Source organism: Phycodurus eques, chromosome 16, assembly GCF_024500275.1.
Source record: "Phycodurus eques isolate BA_2022a chromosome 16, UOR_Pequ_1.1, whole genome shotgun sequence".
Lineage (NCBI taxonomy): Eukaryota > Metazoa > Chordata > Actinopteri > Syngnathiformes > Syngnathidae > Phycodurus > Phycodurus eques.
Window position 1 is genome coordinate 20,178,044 of NC_084540.1, and position 24,500 is coordinate 20,202,543.

Below are 24,500 nucleotides of genomic sequence, written 5' to 3' on the forward strand. Positions count from 1 at the left end.
CAGGTCTCGTTGAATGAAAAGGCAACGGAATAGTAGCTTTATAGCCACGAGGCGCAGTTCTCCCTTGCTTTTCATCAAATCAACCTTCCGCCACATAGCCTAGCTACTTTTTTCGTGTCTCTTCATAAGATGTCTGTCTGATGCTGAACAACTCATTACCTCCGTTTGGTATGCGTTCCATGGAGAAGGCACAGAACGGCAATATGCTCGACCAGTCTATTGTTGCTACAACTGTGTGGAAATGATAGACTGACGTTTAATTAAGTTGAGCGACACAGTGTAACAAGATTCATCCTTCCACCCGTTTTTTGTTGAATGGCGTTTGTCCTAATTATGGTCAAAGGTGACCGAGAGCCTATTCCATCTGACATTGGACGAGAGGCCGTCTACACGCTGGACTGGTCGCCAGTCAATTTGCAGATCGGCAAATGTAGACAAACAAGCATTTAAACTCACATTCCGTCGTCGATGCACAACATGCATGTTTTTAGAATGTAGGAAGAAGCCTGAGAACCCAGAGAAACTGGAGAACAAATGAAGGCCAGACCTGAGGTTCGAACACCAAACCTCAGAAGTGCGAGGCATCCATGCTAACCACTAGCCCTGCCTTACGATCCATCCATTCATCCACTTTCTATAGCGCTTGGACTCATTAGGTTGTGATACACCGTTCCTTAGATGATGCCCAGGTACCTAATATCGTGGCCAGTGAGTGTCTAGTCCTTTACAACTGACAATGCAACCAAAATCAATGAATGGTTCAAAATTGCAGGAAGTAGCATGACTTTGGCTGTCTCGTCGTGATTAGATAAAAGGACTCCAGCTCCTCAAGGCCCACATTAACGAGATAATTGGATACCTAATATTCTCAGATGCATGCCAAACATGCTCCGTTAGTGTAAGATCCCGGAAGATAAAGTACACTCTTTCCCTTTCTACGAAAGGAGAACGCCTCGCTCAGGGGAACGCTGACAAGGTAAAATAAAGAATACAGTACGCCTAAATGCAGTTGACGTGACGAACACAGGCGGCCAATGCTGCAGCTCCGAAGGAGAACTCGAGAGGGGCAGAAGCGAAACAAAGCAGGGAATGGGAAGAGAGGAATGTTTTTGTGAGCACTGGAGGAGAAAACAACATGTTCAAAAGCAAGCCGAGATTCCTGGGGGAACTTTTGAGTTCCTGTGGATTTTCTTTTCAGTCTCTGTTAACTTGAAAATGGGGGATTTCCCCCCCCCCCCCGCCCATCTCTTTCTTTCTTTCTTTAAGATTGAGTGATAAGCTGCTGATGACATGCATTGGAAAACCCAAGAAAGGGTCAAGAAATTGTTCGTTTTTTTTCTGTCGTTCCAAGGTTTTTGTTGTTAACACGGAGTAGCTATTCAATTGCGAAGTTAAAAAAAACAACTTGTCTTTTAATTCTTATGCTCTTTTTGTACAGCAGGAAAATTTCGATCAGTTACAAGGGATCCTGGGTTTACGACAGAGTTTTGTTCCTACGGTAGTGACGTAATCCAATTTGTACAAATGCTGAAATGTGCGGTAGTATATCACTAACCTACGCTTATGCACCGGTAAAGTCATAATAAATATTTATACGGGAAACAAACGAAAAACAGTAAGTACAGCAATCATTGAGCGTGTCTTCTTGTGTAGCATGACGACATATTTATTACGGATTGTTGCGCAACCTTAAAATGTCACGTGAAAGGCCTGTTGGAAACCGAAGACCTCTGTACTCCCAAAGTAAATCATGAATGTGGAAAAAATCTGGTCCAGGCTCCAACTGTTACTGGTAGAGGCAACATTATTTTAAACATTTGTTACTAAGTTAAAATAGGAAATAATTACACCTATAAAGCTTCAGCAATTAGTGTGCTAAGGAGTTTTTTCGAGATACAAGCTGTTGATCGACGGGGTTTTTGCTTTGACCTGCGAGCCCAAACTTGAGATACGAGTGTTGTATGGCGGCTGGCGGCTCCACTTCGCTTCACATCAAGCGGGAATTTGGCTGATATCATTCGTAAATACTCTTCAGAAAAGAGATGTCGAGCTGTTGATTGCTACTACCAGTTGGAATTTACTGTCAAACTAACCACGAAACGGAGAATTACACGTGTATTTGAAACAGCCACATTGCCCCCATCAAGCTTACAATGGAAAACACCACAGCCACACGGGCTAACAATTAACACTAAATGCGAACGCGCACGAACACACACACACACACACACACACAAATAAAACCATCTAATGGTTTTTTTAAAACAATTTTAACAGCTGGACAAGAGATCCATTACGCTGGAGACGTTACAGAGATATGGTGACGAAGAGTATTCTGCAGAAGAGGCGAGCCACTCACGCTCATTTTACACGACGACAGATCAGGTTCAAGCCGCTTAAGGGACTGCAGGTTATATGACGGTGCAAATGTTGTTCATGTGTGTTTATACATAATACCGTACAGTTGAGTTCAAGTTTTCTGACTGAAAGACATACGTTTTTTGGGGGGGTTCCTGAAAAGTAATGGTTTTGGAGATGCGAGGAAGCCGCCCGACACCAGTGATATACAGTATGAGCGTGGTTCTTGACTTGCTCGGTGTGTGGTAGTGGGAGAGCCGCGCTAGCGAAGGCTGCGTTGCGTAGGCGCCACTCCCACGGGACCCGCGTGCCGGAGTTTTCTACGATCCGGTCGAGGATGCTTCCTCGACTGCATGGGCGGCCCCGTCGGCACGGTAGAAACACATCGCTTGGCTGCTATCTGACAATTCTGATCCTGGAGGAGAGGTCTGACTTTTTCTTTTCAAGCCTGCGTGACCGCTTTTTGAGGGATTCGATTAAGACTCACTTAACAGACTATTTGAACTTGATCTTTTTCTAGCCCCTCACGTGGAATGTTGGCATTTCCAGATCGGAGCATACGGCCAAGCAGCTCCCCATGTGTTACCATCTCAGGCTTGGTGTGTTCAGCAGGCCTCGAGCACCCACGTCCTGCTGCGTGAACTCCAAGCCACCTGTCGCCCCATCTGGCAAGGCCGAAACCGGGCACATGTCATCAGCAGGCACGAGCCCTTAAGGCCTCCCCCGAGGCTTCCAACATACTCCCCTCGCATCACATTTGGTGAGAAAATAAAACCCAATTGCTGAGTTTCTTTGCATCACAGATGGTGAATTACTTTCGGATCGGTATTTGTGGCATCGCTTACGTCCCTCTCGTACAATGCGCGGCCTGTCGCCATGGCATAAATATCAAACTGACAACTTAATGGCTATTCACTAATTCAAAACATTTTGTCTTGACTGCGCCAACTGTGGAGGAGTGGTTAGCACATCAGCCCCACAGCTGAGAGTTTCTGGGTTTGAATCCCAGCTCAGGGCCTCCTGTGTACAGTTTGCATGACCACCTTGTGCTTTTTCTTCAGGTTCAACCATATTCCAAATATATTCATGTTGAGCTCGTTGAATTTTCAGATGTGAAAATGTGTGAATGCTTGTTTAGCTATATGAGCCACCAGTCCAGGGTGTACCCCACCTCTCGCTGGGATAGGCTCCAGCTCACCCGCCAAGCAATATAGAAAATGTGCCCGGAGAAAACCCACAGGTGGAGAACATGCAAACACCACACAGGCGGGGCCGGGGATTGAACCACAGTCCTCAGAACTGTGAGGCAGACGTTCTAACCAGTCTCCCACCGTGCCGCCTGCATCGGTCCAGTTCCCACTTAATGCGAATGGTTGTCCCTCTCTGTTGGTGCCCTGTGATTTTTCAGAGTGGAGATCACCTTCTGCCCGCAGTCGGCGACTAGGATAAGCATTGTATAAAATGGATGGCTGTACACTACAAATAAAGACATTCGCTTTTATTCTTTTTATTTTCAGACATACAATTGTTTTCATTCCATCACGCAATACAATGAAAGGTTCTCAACTAATTTGGAACTTTACGTAAAGAAGAACTTTATCATGACCTTGAAAAAAGGGGCAATCATTTACTCTGGCTCAGAGTCCAGGATGATGGCGGGGAAACGTTGACCTCCTTCACCCAGTAGGGAGTACACGTCTCTCAACACACTTCGGTCGGGACACGAGGGGACGATGGAGGCCAGCTGAGGGGACAGAGCGTCCAGCAGAGCCTGTCACGAGGAGAAGGAAACTTCAGCCCATAGATGACATCTTCGGAACTAGGGACGCACCAATAATATATGAAATTGACCGATACTACACACCAGTGCCACATCACCAGCCTGACACACAGTGTACCTTGCATGAAGGAGCCCTATCGGTTATGTGGATATAGTTGAAGGTAATCACATGTGACAACTTTTATCCGACGGCCAATTATGCTCTGGTTGGGCGGCGATGGAGGCCGTCTAGCAAGCACCGAGTTTCGAGCCCCGCTGCCCGCTTAAACTCTACGTTCCTGTTTGTCTCTTATCTATGTACTCCTTTTACGTAGTGCCCCCTATTGTTCAGACTGAGACACCATATAACTGAAATGCCTTGTGTTACAGGCTCCATTTTAGTGTATTGTGTGGCAAGACTGAAAAACATGCGGTTGGAAGATAAAATGTCAGTAATGCCAAGTTGGTACTCTAAAAAAGTGTTATATTTGAGTAAAACAATATTTGGTTCAAATAAAATGGCATCACAATTGCAAGACATTTTATTAAGTATCAGTACTCAGTATAGACGAGTACTCAAATGTAAGAACTTGTACTTTTACTACTCTGTGTAAAGAAAAAAAGTGGTATCAGTGCATCCCAATTGGGAACTATTTTTTAGATTCCCCAAATTCCCACATTTTTCATTACTCCACATCACAATATTCCCAAGTAAATGACAATAATTAAAATATTTATATATCCACATTTCTGGACTGGTTCAATCCCTTCCGACTTGAAACTGTTCAGCTCATTCTAGTTATTATGAATGAAATTATGAATGAGTGCAGTGCACAACGCTCACCTGCTGGAGGTAAATCTCCTGCCGCAGCAGAGCAAGTCTCGTCCTGATTGCCTCCAGCTGCCGCAGCTCAGCCTCCGAGGTGTAAGTGATAGTCACGGGCAGAAGACGTGCGATTGCCTCATCTTCCGCTGGCCCGGCGGCGTAAAGACAACCTCCCTCCGGCCTCCATCGATCCCATGCTTCCCACTCTGAAGGAAAAGACGGCTATTTTTAGAGCGTGAGCAACCGTAGCCCGAAAACGTTTGCTGCCTCCGTTTGAAATAGCCGGGCCCCTGACCAACCACGGCAGCGCCCAACGCTTTTGAAGGGGACATATTCTGGAAAATCTTTTTTTTTTATTGTTTGTATACAAATAGTTGGGTCTCTGCAGTGCCTGACCATCTATCAAGTGTGAAATAACACAACCTTGTAAATATTTTACCTGCCTATCACTTAAAATGTGTCTGTGAGTGAGTTGTTCTCAATTTGGTTCTGGAATGTGAATGGGGAAAATTGACATTATACCGCCTTCCCGTGTTTTTTCAACCGTGACTTGGTAGCTAGGCTGTGAAAGGTTCCTCTATTTTCGAGCTACAGCGACTATACGGAAGCACTATCATCTATCCAAATTATTCCTAATTAGGGTCACAGGTGAAATGGATATTCATTGGAAATGCAGTCGGACAGAATGAGGTTTGAGAGGGGATAGACAAAAAGAAACAATAACAGAGCAAATAAAAATAAAAGAAAACAATAACATCAAAAACAGTACTGTATATGACAACAACAGTAGAAGCTTGTTTTAGTCTACAGTAAAAGTGAACTAGTAAGCCAGTAATAGACCATTTGAGGAAGGGACGCACTAGTAGCTAATAGTACATGGACAGGACAGCCCAGGGGTAGTAAGCGAGGTCATAATTTCTCTCAAGTTCTTAACATCTCTTGTTGAGGTTGGTCCTTCTTTTGGAATAAAAGTGACTGAATAAAAAGACTCAATCATTCTTGAATGTAGGTCTTGTGAGAATTGCTGCGGTCTAAAGTGACAGTCGGATGACTTGCATAAGCCAATTTTTTTCATTGCACTTATAATAGTGCCCTGTGAATTAAAAAAAAAAATGTATTAAAACTAATTTGGGACTTTGTTTTAGTGCCACAGTGACTAACTAATGCATGAATATTCTGATTAAAATAAGTGACATGTAGAAAGTGGGTAACGATGACGGTGTATAATTCTTACAATCCCATTTGTGAGGTTGACGTTGAAAACTGTGCACATGAAAAAAAAAAAGGCAAAGCCATCAGGAAAACAAAAAACAATCACGGGAGCGGGAAACAGCTGGGAGCTTAACAGGTACAATCGTGCTGCAATGAATCCATGCACGGCAAACAAAACAGGTGTGAATGGACAATCTCGGAGCAATCAGCACTATTGTGATCAATTTTGTAAGCGGTAACAGGACTTCTATTGTGTTACATATTGTAGCTACGGTACATGTGAATCAACACACAAAGAGAACGCCTATTGCGGAATAAATACGAGAACACAGTGTTGGTTCCGTTGAACATGTAATTAGCATAGAAACATACTTCTACCTTGTTTTGCTCGCTCTGCAACTCTCTGGAGCTCCACTGCTGTTATTTGCAATCTCTCAGGCGTTAGACAGGAACACCTGTTTTCTTTCATCCCTGTAGTGATTAAAAAAAAAAAAAACTAATTTGAATTGGAACATTATGACAGAGGAAATGTTAGTTGTTAAATGGAAATGTGCTTTTAAGCTGTCATCGCTTGCAGTTGTACAAAAAAAAAAAAAAAAAAGGGCAGAGGAGATGCGCAATAGTGTACATTTCTCAGCAACCGCTTCCTGCCAGTTCTCAGGCATCTGTCAAGGTCAAAGCAAAAATAAAAATGCCTGGATCGAATTCAAAATGTAGTAAGTTCCTCGCCTTCTCATGCTCGACTCCTCTGTCAAGGTTAATGAAAAAATGAAATGGCAGGATGACACATTGAAAGCTCTGAGCCTTAGAAATATACAGTGGAGGGTACATTGTAGGGCTGTGTGATATAGTGGATGATACCACTACACTATGGAAAAAGCTATTTAAATAAAAACAAAAACACACATCCTGAGCAAGACACTCTAATGACTTGATAAAATATGTTAATCACTCAGGCTTACTCCAAACTAAAACTCCTAAAAATATGATAACGTTTTTCATTTTTCCGGGAAGCTTGCGTTCAGCCAATCATGACACTCCAGCGCAGGAAGCATGGAAACTTGGGTTTTGCTTTTTTCTTGTGACATCACCAGAGCTGTTTCAATGATGGCATAGAGGTGGATGATGATGAAGTGTGATGACCCGCAGAACCAGAAATGGATGTTACCATGACACAAGAAAGACTCTACCTGCTCAGTGCAATATGATCGAGACAACTTATTTCAAATTTCAAATCAGTTGCATGTATCGACACATTTAACCAAGCTGACACGAATGCAATTAGTCCAGCAATACCAATTACAGGTGTCTTTAAAGGGTGAGTATTTTGAGTATATTTTAGTCTTATTGCACGTTTCACCTCTCTTTACAGTTGTATGACAGTTAAGGATAGTTAAAATATTACTTAAAATCGAAAAGCCGTTAAAAAAAAAGTTTTGGTGTGAGCGTCACTCAACAGATTGAGTTGTTTTTCTGATTCACTCGTGATGTGTTGTGCTGAGGATTTTACCCGGTTCCGCGCCCTGCTCTGGGGTTTGCTGATCCAGAAGGTCCATTGTCTGGCACTGCTGGGCCAGTTCATCAGCCCGGCGAGTTAGTCTGCCAACCAGACTTCCGATCTGCTCCGGGCTTCCACGTGGCCAGTCCTTAGGAAACTGTAAATGTCACATTGACAAGCCATGGATAAATATAGTAACGTCCGCACAGCTCAAGCACTTAAGTGTATCGATCCATTTCGCTCGGTGCACCTTCAGAAACATTTGTGAGGCAGACGTGCCACTGCTAACTAGTAGTCCAGTGTTGCCCAGCTACCATTCTCCAAAGATATGAAAGACTATACTGTATATTTTTTTTTGCTTGGAGCGAATTTTAAAATGAAATAATTTATTGACATTTTTCAACTAAACTCATTTTAGAGTTTTAAACATTCAAATTTCAAATCCATCATTTAGTCAAAACGAATCGACGAGTGTTGTAAATTACATGTAGTTGCAAAATGTACTAACTTTCAAAACATGGGCACTTTTATTAAATAATGACCATTTGTAATATATGCTTGTTTATATACAAGCATATATGTTTATATTGTTTATATGCTTATTTAAATTCTTCCGGTTTTGTTTGTTTCAATTTACAGTGGGCGTATGAATAGTTTTATGTGCAAGTGTAATTTTATCAGCCATTTGTTTTTGACTCAGTGATACAGGTACTCTCATTTTTCTCAAGCTTCCTTGGCTCCCGTGAAAGGCAGTACATAAAGATATTATTATTATTATTATTATTAAATGTAATCGTCATCGACATAATCATTGTGAGGATTTTCAACTAAATTCAAAAGGACAACAGTCTTGGACAAAAAAAAAAAATGTGATTTGCAAATGCAAATGCAAACTTGTGGTTTCATTGTTTATTCAAGTTAATCAAAAATGAGTATTATTACCTTTGTAAAGGCAGAATTTTTGATACATTTCCTATATAGCCGTGACACACAGCAGGGGGAAAATGTGCATGAGGATTTTCCCAGCACAGTTTAACAGGCGTGAGTAGAAAAGAGGAAGGATATACCGTTGCTCTCATTCTCTCCATGAAGCGACTCCTCCCGGGCGCAGGTTTCCTTTGAGCGGCCATCGCTTTGTCCCACATTCTGTCGAGGAAGGAAACGGCGAAACAAGAAAGTGAAAAACGAGCTACGTAATAGTCGGACAAACGAAGAGATTTTCCCCCACCTGTTTTGCTTGAGCCTGAGAGAGATCCACTGTGCTCTCTGCTCACTCTGTAGTCTGACAGGAGACATAAAAATAAACGCACATGATAAGAAAATAAACACACATGCGAAGATAACTAGCTGTGCTCATATATACACACACACACGCACTCTCAAATGCAGACTCGCCAACGTCACACACCACCCTAGCTTGAAGCCACACGCATGTACACAGATACAACACGCTTCGTATTTTCGATGCATTTTATGCTTGCGATTTCTGGGCTTGTTCAAATACATTTACACACGTTACAGCTTGTGGGAGGGAGAAAACTGTTAGAAAGTTGTTTTATATGGTCTCAATGGAAGATTTTCAGCTATTGCAGGTGGGTATGGAATGTATCCCGATCAAAGGGCGTTCACTGTATAAAATAAAGCAATGTTACTATTAGTCTACATACTGTATACCTCCTTGGTTGAGTCAGAGTGTCATCTGCTGTGTCTCCTGTGTGAGGTGATGCTGCAGCTGGAACTCTGGTCAGGTCCTCACCATGCGGCGAGCTGCTTCTAGCATTTGTGCTCACCGAGGCAGTGTGCTGGACACTTTTTGAAGCCTGACGATGCGTGCTCCTCAGATCGGTCGTGTTCACATATTTACCAACGGTGCTTTTACACTTTCCAGGACCGCAGGTGGCTGAGGATTTCAATGATGTTCCAGGCTTTTTGGGCACTTTTTTGTCACTGCCGGCAGACTTGAGTGTCGATCTGCTGGCCGTCTGATTTCCTTGGAAAGCAGACGAGGCTTTTGAAGTAGCCTGTTTGGGTATGGCACCGAGGTCCTTTCGAAGCTGAGTGGGTTTGTTTCCCTCGGGGACTTGACTAGAAAGCCTTGTGCCAGTGCGCACATAAAGGGCTTTTTGTAACGCTTGTTCAAGCAGTTTCATTTCTGCCATTTCCACTGGGTTTGATGTTGCTGTGTCTGAACAGACACACAAACATTAATTTAACAATGTATCCAGAAAGAGTATACATGTAGTATGCTAGGTACACAAATAAAACACCTTATTTTACCCTCGGGGAAATAAATAGCAGAGGGTACCGTTAGGTGATTGGAATTACAAGGTTCAGATGATGATATAATTCCCCTAACGGGCTTCATAAAGTACAACCTCTGACTTAACTACCTACCAACCAACCATTTGATTCCTGTGGGAGAAGTTGCGATTTGGCGTTTGACCAGAATTGTTGTATTTCACCTTCTATTCATGTTTTTTTTTTTTTAACGCTACATTAATAAGAAAATTACCGGTCGGAGCATCATTTGTTGTTTCTGGTTCATCAGGAGCTGCCCTGTGGGGAAAAGACAGAATGGATCTCATTATACGTAACTACAGTTGTATAAGCCAAGCAAATTTACTTGACTTAATACTTTTAAAAGATTCAAACTATGATGACAGTAATTTAATATTGTTTTTCTAGAATTCTAATTTTTATTAATACTGTGAAATATTGTAGTTGATGTTTGACAATATCAATAAAATCAGTCTGACTACAATGTATGATGTATATAGCAATGAAAATAAATATTACAGTACCACATCGAAAAGGCACTGCTGGGATTCGAACCCAGGATCTCCTGTTTACTAGACAGGCGCTTTAACCAACTAAGCCACAGCGCCAGGTGCCAACGCATGCGATAATTATGGAATTTAAACGTTAGGTACACCCTAATAATATAATATGATAAATACAAAATGATGACCTTACCTACAAGAGCAAAAATGGCGTACTTACAGGCTTTGTAGTAGTTCTCTGTAGAAGTGAATGCGTCCATTCACCCTCACCCGTTCTTCTTTGCACGACTTGATGGCTGTCTCGACGGCGGTAAGCAGCGACATATTTTACTTATTTGACCGCTGTTAACTTAAAAATAACATTAAAAGCAGGACTGGTGGATTGAAAGTGTCGACACGTGTCTTCGGCGGTTTTATTCATTTAAAAAAAAAAAAAAATGTCGAGTGCAAGCCAATACGTCCCATATGACGTTTACGGAAGTAAAAGTCACAAAAACTTTAAAAGACCGTACTGTCACTGACGACAATTCTCAAAACGCTAGTGGACAAACGTATAGAGCGTTTAACTACATGTAAATTACTTTTATTCACTAAGAATAACAACACATAAACGAATCAGTGACTTGTTTCCATCGTCGGGTGTCAACTCTCGCGAGAAGTGCCATCGCAACGCTTGAATGGTATCAATGAGTTCGTGAACAGTTTTAGTTCTTCTTGAACTTCATAGAAATACTTCCGAAAGCAATTTATTGTAAATACAACAGCTGGCTGGCCTCTCTGAAACAAAGGAATAAGATCCTTAATCATCTTCCCCGCTTCCTGCCAACGTACTAATCTGTCAAAGCAGCCATCTGCTATATTAATGATGGGCTCTAATATTCCCATATACACATAATATTCCCTTCTTCGTCTGTCACACCTTTCCCATACGCAGATAAGAACAGCGTACAACGAACTAGTTTGCGTAGGGGCAAAAGAATAACGTTTTACATTTACAGCCTAAATGTTTGTTTTTGTTTTTAAATTACAAATATTTACTGTAATTATGACTTTACTACTGCGTTATCGTATGGTTAGTGAGATTACGGCATAATACGACTTGCATATAAATTCGGGCCTTGTCCAGTGAAAAATTTAATGTGCGCCCCAGGTCAGACTTGCCTTTTATTAAAAAAGACAAAAAAACAACAACATTATTTTTGCGGGTATGTGTCAGAAACGTTATGACTTGGAGTGTAACAGTACATATACGCCAAGTTCCAACACGGAACATATTAGGTGAGGGACAGGAACTGCTGGAGCCAACTACTCTAGTATTATAGTGAGTAATCTATATAGTGTTTTTGTTAAGTGCTAAACTGTCTGAAACCCTTCATTAGGTGGCAGAAGCTACAAATATCTTGTGTATCCATCATTGCTTAACTATTCAGTGAATACTTCTTGTGACCTTTTTTGGTTGGTGGTGTGCCGTGATTTGTTGAATGTAAAATTATCTATCTATGCCTCGGCCTAATAAATGTTGAAAAACACGACAGTGTTCCACTTAAAACATGACGAATATGTAATAAGCGTACATGTCATTGTTTTTGCTTGGTCATATAACAGCGCTTGTGGTATTTACATTAACCTTCTACTGCATTTCTTTCCGAGTATTTTGACGCTTTTGATTTTACAAAGAGGTTTGGAAACGGGCGCCTCAACACTTCCTGGCATGCGCAGTAGACGTCAAGCTTGACTTTAGTTCACCCGAGCGACGCGTAGTGGCTGGAGTGAAGGTTAGTACGGCGTTATACACCATTATGGCGTTTAAATCTGAATTCTAAAAGGCAATAAAAAAGCCTCAAAATGTGCTTTTGGTCATAAATTTGTCGACCACCTTCTTGCGGAACCTGTCGGAGAGCTTGCTAGGTATTAGCTTGTGTAATGCTAGCAAGCAAAATTAGCTTTTGTTGTTGTTGTCAAAATGACGTTTGATGGCTATGTTGTCCAAATAGTGGAGCAATATCTCAGTCGTATTTAGACGAGGGCTTTAAGTGTCTCTTAACAAGAGCTGACTAAATTGTAGCTATGAGACCTAGAATCTACGTTAAATGGCACAAGGCCTTTGTCTTGCTGCTTTTTGTTTGCCAGTATTCAATAGACCTTCTGTACTAAACCTGGCCTGGTTGTATCAGATTTCAATCTTCCGCTACTTGGTCATCCCTACAGAGTCGCCTTTGAAAGTAGTTGAATCTTGTGGCAGACGGTCACTTTCTTTCCCTACATCGTCATCAACAGCACAGTGGGGCCACAACAGCTCCCCTTTTATCCTGATCTGAATATATCTCCTCTGGCACTTTTGGTAAATTTGGACTTTTAAATGCTTGAAATCAAAGTTGGGTAGAGTAGCCGAAATATGTACTCCAGTAAGTGTAAAATGTAGTCCTAATAATAGTTAAATAAGAGTCATTACTTTGTGGAAAAAAAAATGTCAAAGTACTGCGTAACTGCTGCTGATTAATTTCAGATTATTATTATTTTTTAATTTGTGCATGAATGCCAAATAGATAAAATACAAAATCTGAATGTGCAACTTCAGATACTGCCCTGCAATATCACCAGTGCTGCAACAAACGATTATTTTAGTTGTTGATTAATCTGTTGATTATTTTCTTATTAAATGATGAATCAGATTAAAACAAATCTCATCCCTTTATTCTAAAAGAGGACATCATTTGAAATTGACAGTGCCGAAAATGCACAAGCATTATGATTTAGTGAAAATGTTGATCATTGTTTTGCAAAGGAAAAGATGTTCGCAAATGTCTTATTTTGATGAAACACAAGGATAATCAGTCTACTTCATAATTATGATAAATATAATTCAGTATTTACTGCTTTAGTATTATAATAATAAATATAATCATTAACATTTACTGTTGAGAGGCTGAAATTCCGAGGATCTGCACAATTTTATGTTAAACAAGGTTTTCTACGGAAAAAGTCTATCGTATTTCTCCTTTAATAGAAGGCAACGGCGAGCTCAGTGCAGTGGAGCCTGCTGTTATTTCCTCGTTTTTGTTCGGTCTCAATGTGTGTGCGAGCGTCACACAGTCCAAGTCAAAGTGATGACTCATTACAAACGTTCACGTGCTCGTACCATTGAACGCCATATAACGCCGGACACTACGTTAGGCACACAATACAGGAGCTGAATCACAAATTCTCCCTTTACAAAGCTATCAATGGTCATGGCGGGAGCATTCCATACAAACATGTTCCCTTTAATTTTATTGATATGGACGGAATTATATTGCTTATATTGTAGTGATCAACTAGACCCTTTCCGATGTCACAGTAAGTTCATTTCCACTTCTATGGTTATCATAGTTCTTCACTTTTTTTTTTGTGGTGTCTTTCTTCACTTAATGTTGGCCGGGTTTTTACTGTACCACTTTTTGGGCTTTTCCACTCGAATTTGTGTGTCAATGTGTTAACATTTTTGCATGTCTATGAAAATTTCTAGGGGTGGCAACCGTCAGACAAAATGGCCACAACGACAGAGAGCGTGTCCAATGGAGAAGGGCATGTGAACGAGGAGAAAGGAGACACCCTCAGGTTAAACTTCGCTTGTATTTTCAGCGTCTCTTAAAGCAGAAAAAAATAGATTGTACATGAAATTTAAGGGGGGGCCGGGGGGGAGGGAATCATTAATTTTATTACAGTATTTTTAAATTCCCAAAATAAAATGAAAATGAAAGAATATGTTGAACCACAGATGATATCACACTATTGTTTTATTCTTTTAAAATTTAACACACATTATCACATTATTATGTGAATACAAAAATAAAAATTAAAAAGTTAAAAACATGAATAAAATGCCATTTTGTTTCAACTTAAAGATCTTTTAAATGTTTAATGTGAAAAAGCACCAACTAAGACGATGTTCAACAAGACGTCACATGATTGATGTTGTTAAAAATTGTTAGGAAATATCAGACTTGAGCAAAAAAATAAGCAAATATCAAGAGGTCACACATTTTTTACATTTAGGATAGAATGTTATAAGATATCACAGTTTTTTTTCTTTTCAAATGAAACTATCACACTAACACCAATTCATCACTACCTTTTTTTTGTCATTGATAGTGATTTTTAGAAAGACTTTTTTTAATTCTTTTTTTTTTTTTTATAAATGTTGACTGACAGTACAACATTGGATTGTTTTTTTACCATGTAGAATAAACTCAGTGTGAAGTGGGCACTTCGGTTTTTCTGTGTGTGGAAAGGCTTTGGACATGCCTGCATCAACATTAAAGTGACCGCAGTACATTATTCCCTTCGCCCCTCCAGGCCCGATGATTTATCTGAGATGTTGGCTGCTGGTACCAAAGATGTTCATGAAAAGGCTGAGAACACACAATTTGTAAAGGACTTCCTCAGGGGGCGAATCCGCAAAGAGCTCTTCAAGGTGAGGAACGCGAGGAGATGAAAGCAACACAGATGGCCTTGATGGAGATAAAAACATATGATTGATATTTCCCCCGACAGCTGGGAGCCGTAGCTCTGTACTTCACCTACACCGCCATGGAGGAGGAAATCGAAATAAACAAGGACCACCCCCATTTCGCCCCACTTTATTTTCCGTCGGAGCTGCACCGCCACGAGGCGCTGGGCCGTGACCTCGAATACTTCTACGGCCCCGAATGGAAGAGCCAGATCAGCTGCTCCCCGGCCACCCAACGCTACGTGGACCGCATCCACCAAGTGGGCCGGGATGACCCGGCGTTGCTGGTGCCCCACGCCTACACCCGCTACATGGGAGACCTGTCGGGGGGTCAGGTGCTGAAGAAGGTGGCGCAGAGAGCCCTGAAGCTCCCCCCCACGGGAGAGGGCCTGGAGTTCTACCAGTTCGACGCCATCGACAGCGCCAAGGCCTTCAAGCAGCTTTACCGCAGCCGCATGAACGAGCTGGAACTCGATGCGGAGACCAAGAAGAGCCTGGTGGACGAGGCCATTAAGGCCTTCCAGTTCAACATGGAGGTCAAAATGTGCTCTTTAAATAACATATTTGAACATAAACGGTGTATAAACACATGTACACAGACAATATTGCAATACTCACAGGCATCATGCAAAATCTACTCAAGTACATTAATGACGTATTTGTACTCCGTTACTTCCCACCACTGGACGTCATCTTTTGTGTTTTACGCTGGCAGGTTTTCGAGGAGCTGGAGGAAATCGGGAAAACCTTCCAGGAGGAGGTTTCTGAAGCTGGAATGCCCATTCATGGAGACACGGGAGGTGACATCAGCAAATGCCCCTATTACGCTGCCAAAATGGGTACGCGATTGTTTTTTTCACCACCACAAAATCTTCATAATTCCACTTTGAACCTGTGCAATGAAACTAAAAAAATAAATGTTCAGTGGGAAAAGCTATCATTATTTAAAAAAATAGCGTTTTAGTGTGCACACCAGCATTTTATTCATTTGAAAATACTAAGTAGCTTTTACTGCCGTGTTCCTCTGGTTTTAGCAACGAGGGGTGGGACGGCGTACGCATGCCAGCTGGCCATGGCCGTTCTGCGTCACCCCACCGGGCAGGTCCTCATCGCCACGTGGTTCGCCGCCTTAGCCGGCCTGGCCGCCTGGTATGTGATGTGAGGAGCAAGAGAAGGTGAAAAACACTGATGGACGGGGGACATAGTAAGAAGGCTTCTCAGGCTCGGAGACCAAGTGTAGGAAAAGTTGCCACGTGCAACCACGGCAAATATACCTGGATCTGGAATTCCAATGCGTTGATTTTAAGGACCATATTGACCCCCCCGCCCTCCTACCACCTGTCTATCAGCCTTTTTTTTTTTTTTTTTTTCTACCTCCTTTGCAATATCCATCCATCCTGTCATGAGTCATTTGTCCTCACATCAGGTTTTCTCACACTTTCCCATAAGGTGACAGATGTTTGAAGCACAGATTTATGCTGTAAAGTGATACAAATATGATTATTAATGATAGTTGCTCGCTAAAAAATACTATGCATATGTTATGGACGAGCTTTCTGAAGTGTTTTTGGCCATACAGGGTCTCAGTTTGACTCAGGAAAGAAAACTTGACTAATATAGCGGTTTATTTCTCACACATAAGCTTCACTAGCTGTTATTGTTTGACGTTGCGGTGAACAAAGTCCAAACTGCATTGACGTGCTGCAAAAAAACTTCTGGTCACATTTCATCATTACCACGCTGGCCTTCAATGTTAAATACTGTAGTTCCTCATATAGTAGCCATTTAGTTATGCAACTGCACAAAATCCCCCCCCCCCCCCACAAATTTCCTAAAAAATACATTTTAATATTATTAAGTTAATTATAATATTAAGTTTGTGTACTTCTGCTATTTTCCCTTTTAAAAACAAAAAAAAATGTTTTGGGGGAAGGCTGAAATAAATGAATGGCATTTCCATTCAGTTCAATAGGGAAAGATGATTTGAGTGTTTAGAGTTACGAGTGCGGTCACAGAACAAATTAACCGATATCACAACGCACCACTGTACTATATATTACAATATAGTATGTATTGTAATACAGTGAACTCCCCTGTATGTTTGCAGTTCAGTATGCGCTAATTTGCCTATTGATGGATTTTTTTGTAGGGAACCTATCGTGTGTCTTTGGCTTAAAAACTCACCTATTTACTGTTTTTGTGCTTTAAACCCTGTCCTAACATGAAAATACTGCTTTGGCGCCATCTGGAGGCATCTAGATGCCAAACAACTACATAGAACAGGCCATCGCCTTGTCGAATAGAAAAAAAAGTGCTTTGCCGTCACTCATGAACCTCAGCCTTCCGGTTGCGCTCTGGAGATCATATTTATATCAGCTTTACAGATACCAAGCCACATGGTGGTATTAATGACAGTAACCCCTAAATGCGCTCTCATAAACTGCAATTGTCAGCTTTACAGATGCCAAATCTACTCTGCAAAAGACCGCAACACATAACTACAGCTACCTATTCTGTTCATACACGTGGACGTGACTAACGAGGCGTAGAGACAACTATTTGAGGAATTACGGCATTTACACTTTGACAAGCGTATGATAAACACATATGCGCTAGTGTTAAAACACATTGGAATTATGCAGCAAGACTTTTCGCATTACAAAAAAAACTGCCTTTTTTTTTTTTAGATTGCACAATTTTGACTCCCAACATGAACAACAAATAGTTTAAGCTGACAAAGGAGCCTGTATTCATAATAATACCGTCATAAGAAATAGCCTATTGTATTATGATGAATGATTGTTATTTTATACATAGAGTATATGTAGAGCACATCCACAGTATATGAAGGCCTATTTGAGTATTTATAGTTGAGTCGGAACTGCCTCAGGTTAGGTACCAACTTATAAAAGGGTTTCATTAATATTCACGGTTCCTTTAATTCATACTGTACTGTTTTATTGTTGCTACTGTGTGTACATGCAGTGTAATTGCAGTCCCCCCCCACAGCATTTTATATTATTCCTGTTCTAAAAGGGCACTTTTCAACCCCAGTTTAACGTTCCTCTTCAAACCCATCCACACTCATTGAAGTGATGTTGGGTTATTTTGGAGACTTATGTCATGTGATGTTTAAAAGAGGGCAAACCAGTGTGACACTGGGAACTGCAGAACAGTACAGAGTCTAATGGAAAACAAGTGGAATGCTTTCACACATTTGCATACACTTGTACTACTCTCACCATCTGGACAACTTAAATCAGTACACAGTGGATTGTAGAAGAGAACGCTGCTGTCTGTAATGAAATAAAACCCATGTGACTGACATATGGGACCATTTTTGTTGATGCTTGACTGTGACTTACAATAGCTTAATTTTGGTTCATTTATTTTCTGGAGCGGTTGGCCTCATTAGGTGAGTTGAATAGGTATTTTTTTTAAATACAAAAGGCATATTAGTCTTTTCAAGGTGTTCTTTTTGAAGATAGACTTTTTTTAATGATATAATAGTGAATTTAATGTTTTAGAGTGGTGTTTATATTAACATTACCTTATTGAGCTGCATGGGGTGTATTGTGGATTGTGTGTGGATATATAGACACAATGTAAGAAAACAAACCGCAAGTAGATTTATTTTATCTATCTATCTATCTATATATATAGATATATCTATATCTATATATATATATATATATCTATATATATAGATATCTATATATATATAGATAGATATATCTATATATATATAGATAGATATCTCTATATATAGAGATATCTATATCTATATATATATATATTATATATATATATATGGTGCACAAATGTGAAGATGACATGAATGGCCATCTAAACCTAAGGTTATGAAATAACCGAAACACAAATTAGTGGATCAACATGTAAGTACTCTTGAAAGCATGATGAACAGCAAGTCTTGTAATGACAAACCTTTAATGTATTTGTGTCTTCAAACATCATTTATGTCTGTGCAGTGGAGACTACTACGATTAGCCGTCTTTCATAGTCTTTGGAGCTAAAATGGATGAAGCGTTTTAGTCCGCTGCAACTGGATCTCCTTTGCCTTGTTGGATGCACGCGAGAATGCCGACAACATGGCTATCCTTTGCGCTGAGCAACGGAGCCTCTCAGGTCCATGAAGACCTCTTACCTGGAAGAGGAGTAGAAACATGAATATATTTCAAAATGCTAAGAGGACATTGGAGCCTGACAGCCACAAACCAGAGATTAACTGTACTCGTCCTACCTGGTTTGTGGCTGTCAGGAAGAACTAAACAATCGCTTGAGTGTGGAGAAGAAGCCCCTCTCTTGTTTCAACTCGCCTTCCTTCTTAAATTGCTTACCACTGCTGCCCCCACCTGGACACAGAGTCACACTACGTCAGACACCACTGGAAAGATGTGAGAGATCTTCAGGTGGGTTCCACAAAATGATCCATTTATTCATTCATCTTCCCTTCCGCTTATCCTCAATAGGGTCGATTTGACGTAATTGCTCCAAAAATCATTATTTATTACAACGTACACTGGTACCTCAATTTATGAGTGAGTTGAATTGTTTGCGGTATGGGCAGTTGCTCGGCCGATTTTTGCTTTGACTTGCAGACAAAGATTTTACAAGCAGCAGCAGTTTGCTAGATGGTAAACAATTCTTCAAAAAAATGAGGCTTCACGTTTGCCACAACAAGTTGAGGTTTACTGTGAAACTAAACAGAATGTCAAACTAAACACAGAATTACACGTATATTTAAAACCACCACACAATTTTGTCTTGGGAATGCTAGCTTAATGCTTCCATAATGGGGAAACGCCATAGACAGGATAACAAAACTAGCTTCAATGATTGCTATAAACATTTACACACAATAGCAACAGGCTCACAAACAATCTAATCATACCGGCATATATTCTTTATCCTCTGCGAAAAACAATTGCGATTGCTACAGCTTAGTTACGACAGTCTTCTGTTTCATCATGAAATTTATGTCTCGTGTGTATGCATTACACTGCCCCTTGGTGGCTAAGGCACACACACCAGACAAGACCATGTAATTCTTGACATTCTATTTATTACTGTATGTTTTCATAAAGTGGAACGCTGTACAGTATTATTTTTCTTACCAAAACAAATTTGTGTTAGTGTTTTTAGGAGGGCTGTAACCGATTATTGGCATTTCCATTCATTTCAAAAGGGAAATAAATGATTTTAGTTGCATGAGATTAGTGACATCTACCTGTGGCGGTGGCAGTGACGCCGTTAACCGTTCCTTCCACGTCCGCCTCGTCCTCAGCGTAGCTCATGACGAGAGCTCTCTGTCGGTCTGTCAGCTTCCTGCAAAAACAAAAACAAAAATAAGGCGTCTTCCAAAGCCATCAACACTTCTGATGAAGACGATGCACATTTCCCCCTTTCACGTCTTACTTGGGTACTTTAATTTTGATATGGACGTAGTGGTCACCAAAGCCGTAGCCACTGACGCGGGCGATTCCTTTCCCCGCCAGGTGGATTCTCTGGTCTGTCTGGATGCCAGCTGGGATCTGATCCGAGGACCAAAGCAACATTCTTCTCATCAAAGGCAAAGGATGCGTTTTTTAATTTTTTTCTGTACTTACAGCTAAATTGAGCGTTTCGTAGAGCCCTTGCGCCCTGGCCGTGCCGCCCAGGATGGCTTGAGCCACGGAGACATAAAGGTCCGAGTGGATGTCGGCGCCGTCCCGCCTGAACACTGGACTCTTCTGGACCTGAAACCACCAACCGAACAGCACATTAACACAAGTACACTTTGGGATGAATACGACTTTTTTCAAATGGAGGCTTATTCAAATGTCACTCAAACATTCCACTTCTGGCAGTCACTAGACTACCTCAGAATGTGTGAAACTATCCTGAAAGGGAAACTGAGGCAGCTATTTAAGCTGGGGCATTTTTATTTTTTTGAGTATGAACAGACCCAGAAATTACGTCTCCTGTGGTCACTCACTCTAAACGTGATGAAGATCTCCTTCTTTCCGACAGGCATTCGCACAGTCTGGCCATCCTCCACTCCTGAAGGACAACACGTTGAACAGGTAGTGAGTGAGTGGCTGTCAGTGACTTAAATGGCGCAAGTAACACTTCTTATGGCGCTTGTAACACATAGTACGGCGTGACGGACCCGCGGGCACGGGGACCATGACGGTTTTCCTCTGCTTGGTCTGCCCAGTCCCGCGGCAGGTGTGACACGGGTTGGAAACGACCGTTCCCTTGCCGCCACATCGTCGGCACGTGGAGCGCATCACGAACGGGCCGGTGTTCACCGTCTCCTGCAAAGAACAAGAGTTACACGTTACATATGGTAACAAGCTTTTAGGCATGAAAGGAAGCAAAGCGCGCGCTAGGTGATGGTATTACCATGCCGGAGCCGTTGCAGTGGTGGCAGTGCTGGACCTTTGCGCCTGGCTCGTGGCCCTTCCCGCCACAGCGCTGGCAGGCTGCTTCCGTGTTAATCGAGATCTCCTTGTTGACTCCTTTCGCTGCCTGAGTGAACGTCAACTCCATGATGTACTGTGCATGGAAAACAGAATGCAAATTTACTCTATTTTTAGTAATTAGGTTAATTCATTAATCAATCCGATTCAGGCTCGCCCAAAGAAAACCCCCTTTTTGTATAGTAAGTAGCACTTTATATTGTACTATATAAGAACAAATAACAGAATGTAAAGTATGAAATACTTTGTGCATCATGACTAATTCATCGCAGCTTCTTCTGCATTCAAATGAAAAACAGTAACCGAGCCTCTTAAAACATCCACTCTCGCTTTCATTGTCGCCCACGTCCACTCTCTTTCGCAACCCGTTTCTTCCTCAACTATAAATCTTTTTATAGTTTAATAAATGTGATAAAGTACAATATAGTGTATATGCAGCAACAAACGCCTATACAGGCTCGCATTTCAGAGCGTCTAATCATTCAATGTGCCGACAACTTTTTTTTTTGCTGCGATGATCTGGTCCAATCCACTTCTACCGCATGGTGCAGTGTGCGACAGGCTTAAGCTGTAGAAGTATTAGTCATTCTTCACGGAGGATAAAGAATATAATAAGCCTGTGAGTATTGTTATATTCTCTGTCTACGTGTTGATACACCGTTTGTGTTCAAATATGCGGTATCACGCTGCCAGATAGCTGCTATTCATTAGCCCATCTATGGCATTTTGTATCGTTGGTTAGTATTAAGCTAATTAGTCCATCTATGGTATTTTCCATTGTTTGTTAGCATTAAGCTAGGTGGACATTTTCTAAGGCAAAGCTATGTGTTTGTTTTAAATACGTAAAATGTAATTCACTTTGTTTCATGTTTAGTTTCTTCACTTGAATTTCAAGGCACCACAGAAGCTACTACGCAACAGACCTCCTGCGGCTGATCAAAAATGGCATTAAAGTCTCCAAATCCACGTCCTTCAGAAAATTCCCCAAAGATCTTGCGGAAAAGCTCCTTCGGGTTCACGTTTTGCGTCTGCCCGGACCAGTACTGCTGCCCGCAGCCTGCCTGGCCGCCGTCGAAGCCTGCGGAGCCGTACGCGTCGTACTGCTTCCTCTTTCCTTCGTCGCCGAGTACCTGAGAGAAAAATGTTTCGTTGTAGAGGTTTGCGTGTTATAATAAATGGGAATTTTAAAAAAGTAAAAGGGTAATAACACTAAACCTCATAAGCCTCAGCCAACTGAGCAAATTTCTCCTTGGCTTTTGGGTCATCTTTATTTGTGTCTGGGTGGTACTTTTTGGCCATCTGGGGGACAACGAACAGCCAAACTGTGACATGATGGATTGAACTGTACACACAATGCACTTTTTATTTAATTTAATATAAACTGAGGTTCCTTTGTTATCCAATGATTTATAAAGAAAAAAAAAAGTTAAACAACACAATAAGCAGAAAATCAGAAAACGTGTTTGTTAGCACATCTGGCACAATTTTGGTCAGGAAAACCCCTGGACTAGATGCGGTAAAACAGGACAAAATTTGAGCTGTGAATAGGCCCGGCAACAGCAGACCTGATAGTAGGCCTTCTTGATCTCCTTCTGGGTTGCCGCGCGAGGTACCCCAAGGACCTGGTAGAAGTCCTGCTTATTGTTGGCCCAAGTGCTTGTGTGAAAGGCACACTGGGGTGCTTTGAAACCTGAGAGGGGGGAAGAATTGTAGGACAGTACAGCTGCATTATGTTTGGTAACTAAAATTTAGCGAGAAATTGTGTTTTTGTTTTACTTTACAATATTCGTTGTGTAATAGGTTAGCTAAAGAGACTTTAAACTAAGTAAAATATTACCCAACGCTTGTGTTACCCACTGGCACAGTTCAAGCACCTGTACGTATGCTTCAAAGAAGACTCATGTGCCACAATTTTAAGGAATTCTGACAGAATTTAAGTCCAATCTCAAAAGTGAAATAACAACAAACCAAACCTAGTTTAGCTCAATGCTAACACCTGACGTCACTTACCAGGTAGCCCCCTCAATGTCAACCCTCTCCCAGCCCGGCCACACGCCGAGCTCCCTTCGGTCCAAAGCGTCCCGGCTCCGAACGTGCTAACGCCCCGTAGCCAGCCACAGGAAACGGAGACAGAAGCACAAGCCGCACGGTGCTGCCCAGAGGACACGATGACAGTTAGCCAGCGTGAGGAACTGCGAGCGGCTGCGGACGCCATCATTCCCACACTGTGGCCGTACTGCGCATGACAGGAAGTATTGCGTCACGCGAATATTGCGTCACATTTGCTTCTAAAGTTTCTGCTTAACTACAATTGTAAAAAATATAACAGCCTAATAAAAAAATCAACATTTGATTTGGGCTTTATGAAAAAGAAAAACAAAGTTTCTTATTGAGCCGCCCGTCGCTACTCATACGCAAAGGTTGCAAGGTAGCGTTAACTTCCTTCCCTCGGGCTCAAAACAGAACACATCCGTACCTTAAGATACGAGTGCCTTGGCTTGACTTGATGAGTTTTTTTGGGGGAGATACGAGGCGTCCATCGGCCGATTATTTTGTTTCGAGGCAAGCCAAAATTTGAGATATGAATGCAATTTAGAGGTCCTCCGCTAGATAGCGCTAGCAGACTTCACAACACTTGCCATCAATTCACATTGGTTTTCTTGCAGTGGAAGGACAATATCAGTTGGTGGCGCTAATGCACCACTAAACTGGTACCACACAGAAGAAGAACAAGCAATGCCATTGCATTCGGTACAGTAGTGTTTTGTACCTGCATTTTTCATCTTTACAGGTTTATGTCCAGAGCAAATATTATTACTTTGGGTTTTATATAGTACAATACTTGAGTGTTTTCTTACAAAAAAGCACGTAAAAAATAATTTGGGTGGGGCTGGAACAGATTACAGCGGACCCCCTTTTACTCGGAGTTAGGCACCCACGGATTAAAAATAGAAAAATATATGTATATTTTAATTTTGTAAAAATGTTGTGAATTATTTTTTCGGTTTTCTGTTTCTTTTTTCTTTTTCTTTTTTTTGAGGGGAAGGAAAACAATCCCGAAAACACTTAGTGGTAGTTTAGTCCCATTCTAGATTT

The 24,500-nt window shown here is 41.4% G+C and overlaps 3 protein-coding genes and 1 non-coding gene across 6 annotated transcripts; 1 reads left to right on the forward strand and 3 right to left on the reverse strand.

The window, feature by feature from the left end:
- Positions 1–3,879: 3,879 nt before the first annotated feature.
- On the reverse strand, positions 3,880–10,836 carry LOC133414824 (uncharacterized). Its single transcript, XM_061700482.1, has 9 exons — positions 10,654–10,836; positions 10,166–10,209; positions 9,328–9,838; positions 8,882–8,935; positions 8,721–8,799; positions 7,666–7,810; positions 6,534–6,626; positions 4,962–5,149; positions 3,880–4,129 (listed from the first exon to the last, which is right to left on the reverse strand). The coding sequence occupies exons 1-9, from the start codon at positions 10,755–10,757 to the stop codon at positions 3,986–3,988; spliced, it is 1,362 nt and encodes a 453-aa protein (XP_061556466.1). The 5' UTR covers positions 10,758–10,836; the 3' UTR covers positions 3,880–3,985.
- trnat-agu (transfer RNA threonine (anticodon AGU)) lies at positions 10,465–10,538 on the reverse strand. The gene has a single exon. It is a non-coding gene; the product is annotated as a tRNA-Thr (tRNA).
- Positions 10,837–11,674: 838 nt separating the features above from the next.
- On the forward strand, positions 11,675–18,316 carry hmox2b (heme oxygenase 2b). Of its 2 annotated transcripts, none has more exons than XM_061700485.1 (6): positions 11,675–11,754; positions 13,939–14,030; positions 14,769–14,886; positions 14,967–15,458; positions 15,638–15,761; positions 15,957–18,316. In XM_061700485.1, the coding sequence occupies exons 2-6, from the start codon at positions 13,960–13,962 to the stop codon at positions 16,082–16,084; spliced, it is 933 nt and encodes a 310-aa protein (XP_061556469.1). In that variant the 5' UTR covers positions 11,675–11,754; positions 13,939–13,959; the 3' UTR covers positions 16,085–18,316. The 2 variants fall into 2 exon arrangements, with proteins under 2 accessions (XP_061556469.1, XP_061556468.1); XM_061700484.1 differs by lacking the exon at positions 11,675–11,754 and adding an exon at positions 12,158–12,208.
- A 535-nt stretch (positions 18,317–18,851) lies between these two features.
- On the reverse strand, positions 18,852–23,634 carry dnaja3a (DnaJ heat shock protein family (Hsp40) member A3a). Of its 2 annotated transcripts, XM_061700475.1 has the most exons (12): positions 23,415–23,634; positions 22,970–23,094; positions 22,620–22,703; positions 22,328–22,534; positions 21,328–21,480; positions 21,092–21,239; positions 20,918–20,982; positions 20,550–20,678; positions 20,359–20,474; positions 20,171–20,268; positions 19,184–19,295; positions 18,852–19,087 (listed from the first exon to the last, which is right to left on the reverse strand). In XM_061700475.1, the coding sequence occupies exons 1-11, from the start codon at positions 23,620–23,622 to the stop codon at positions 19,198–19,200; spliced, it is 1,431 nt and encodes a 476-aa protein (XP_061556459.1). In that variant the 5' UTR covers positions 23,623–23,634; the 3' UTR covers positions 18,852–19,087; positions 19,184–19,197. The 2 variants fall into 2 exon arrangements, with proteins under 2 accessions (XP_061556459.1, XP_061556460.1); XM_061700476.1 differs by lacking the exon at positions 19,184–19,295.
- Between the last annotated feature and the right edge of the window lie 866 nt (positions 23,635–24,500).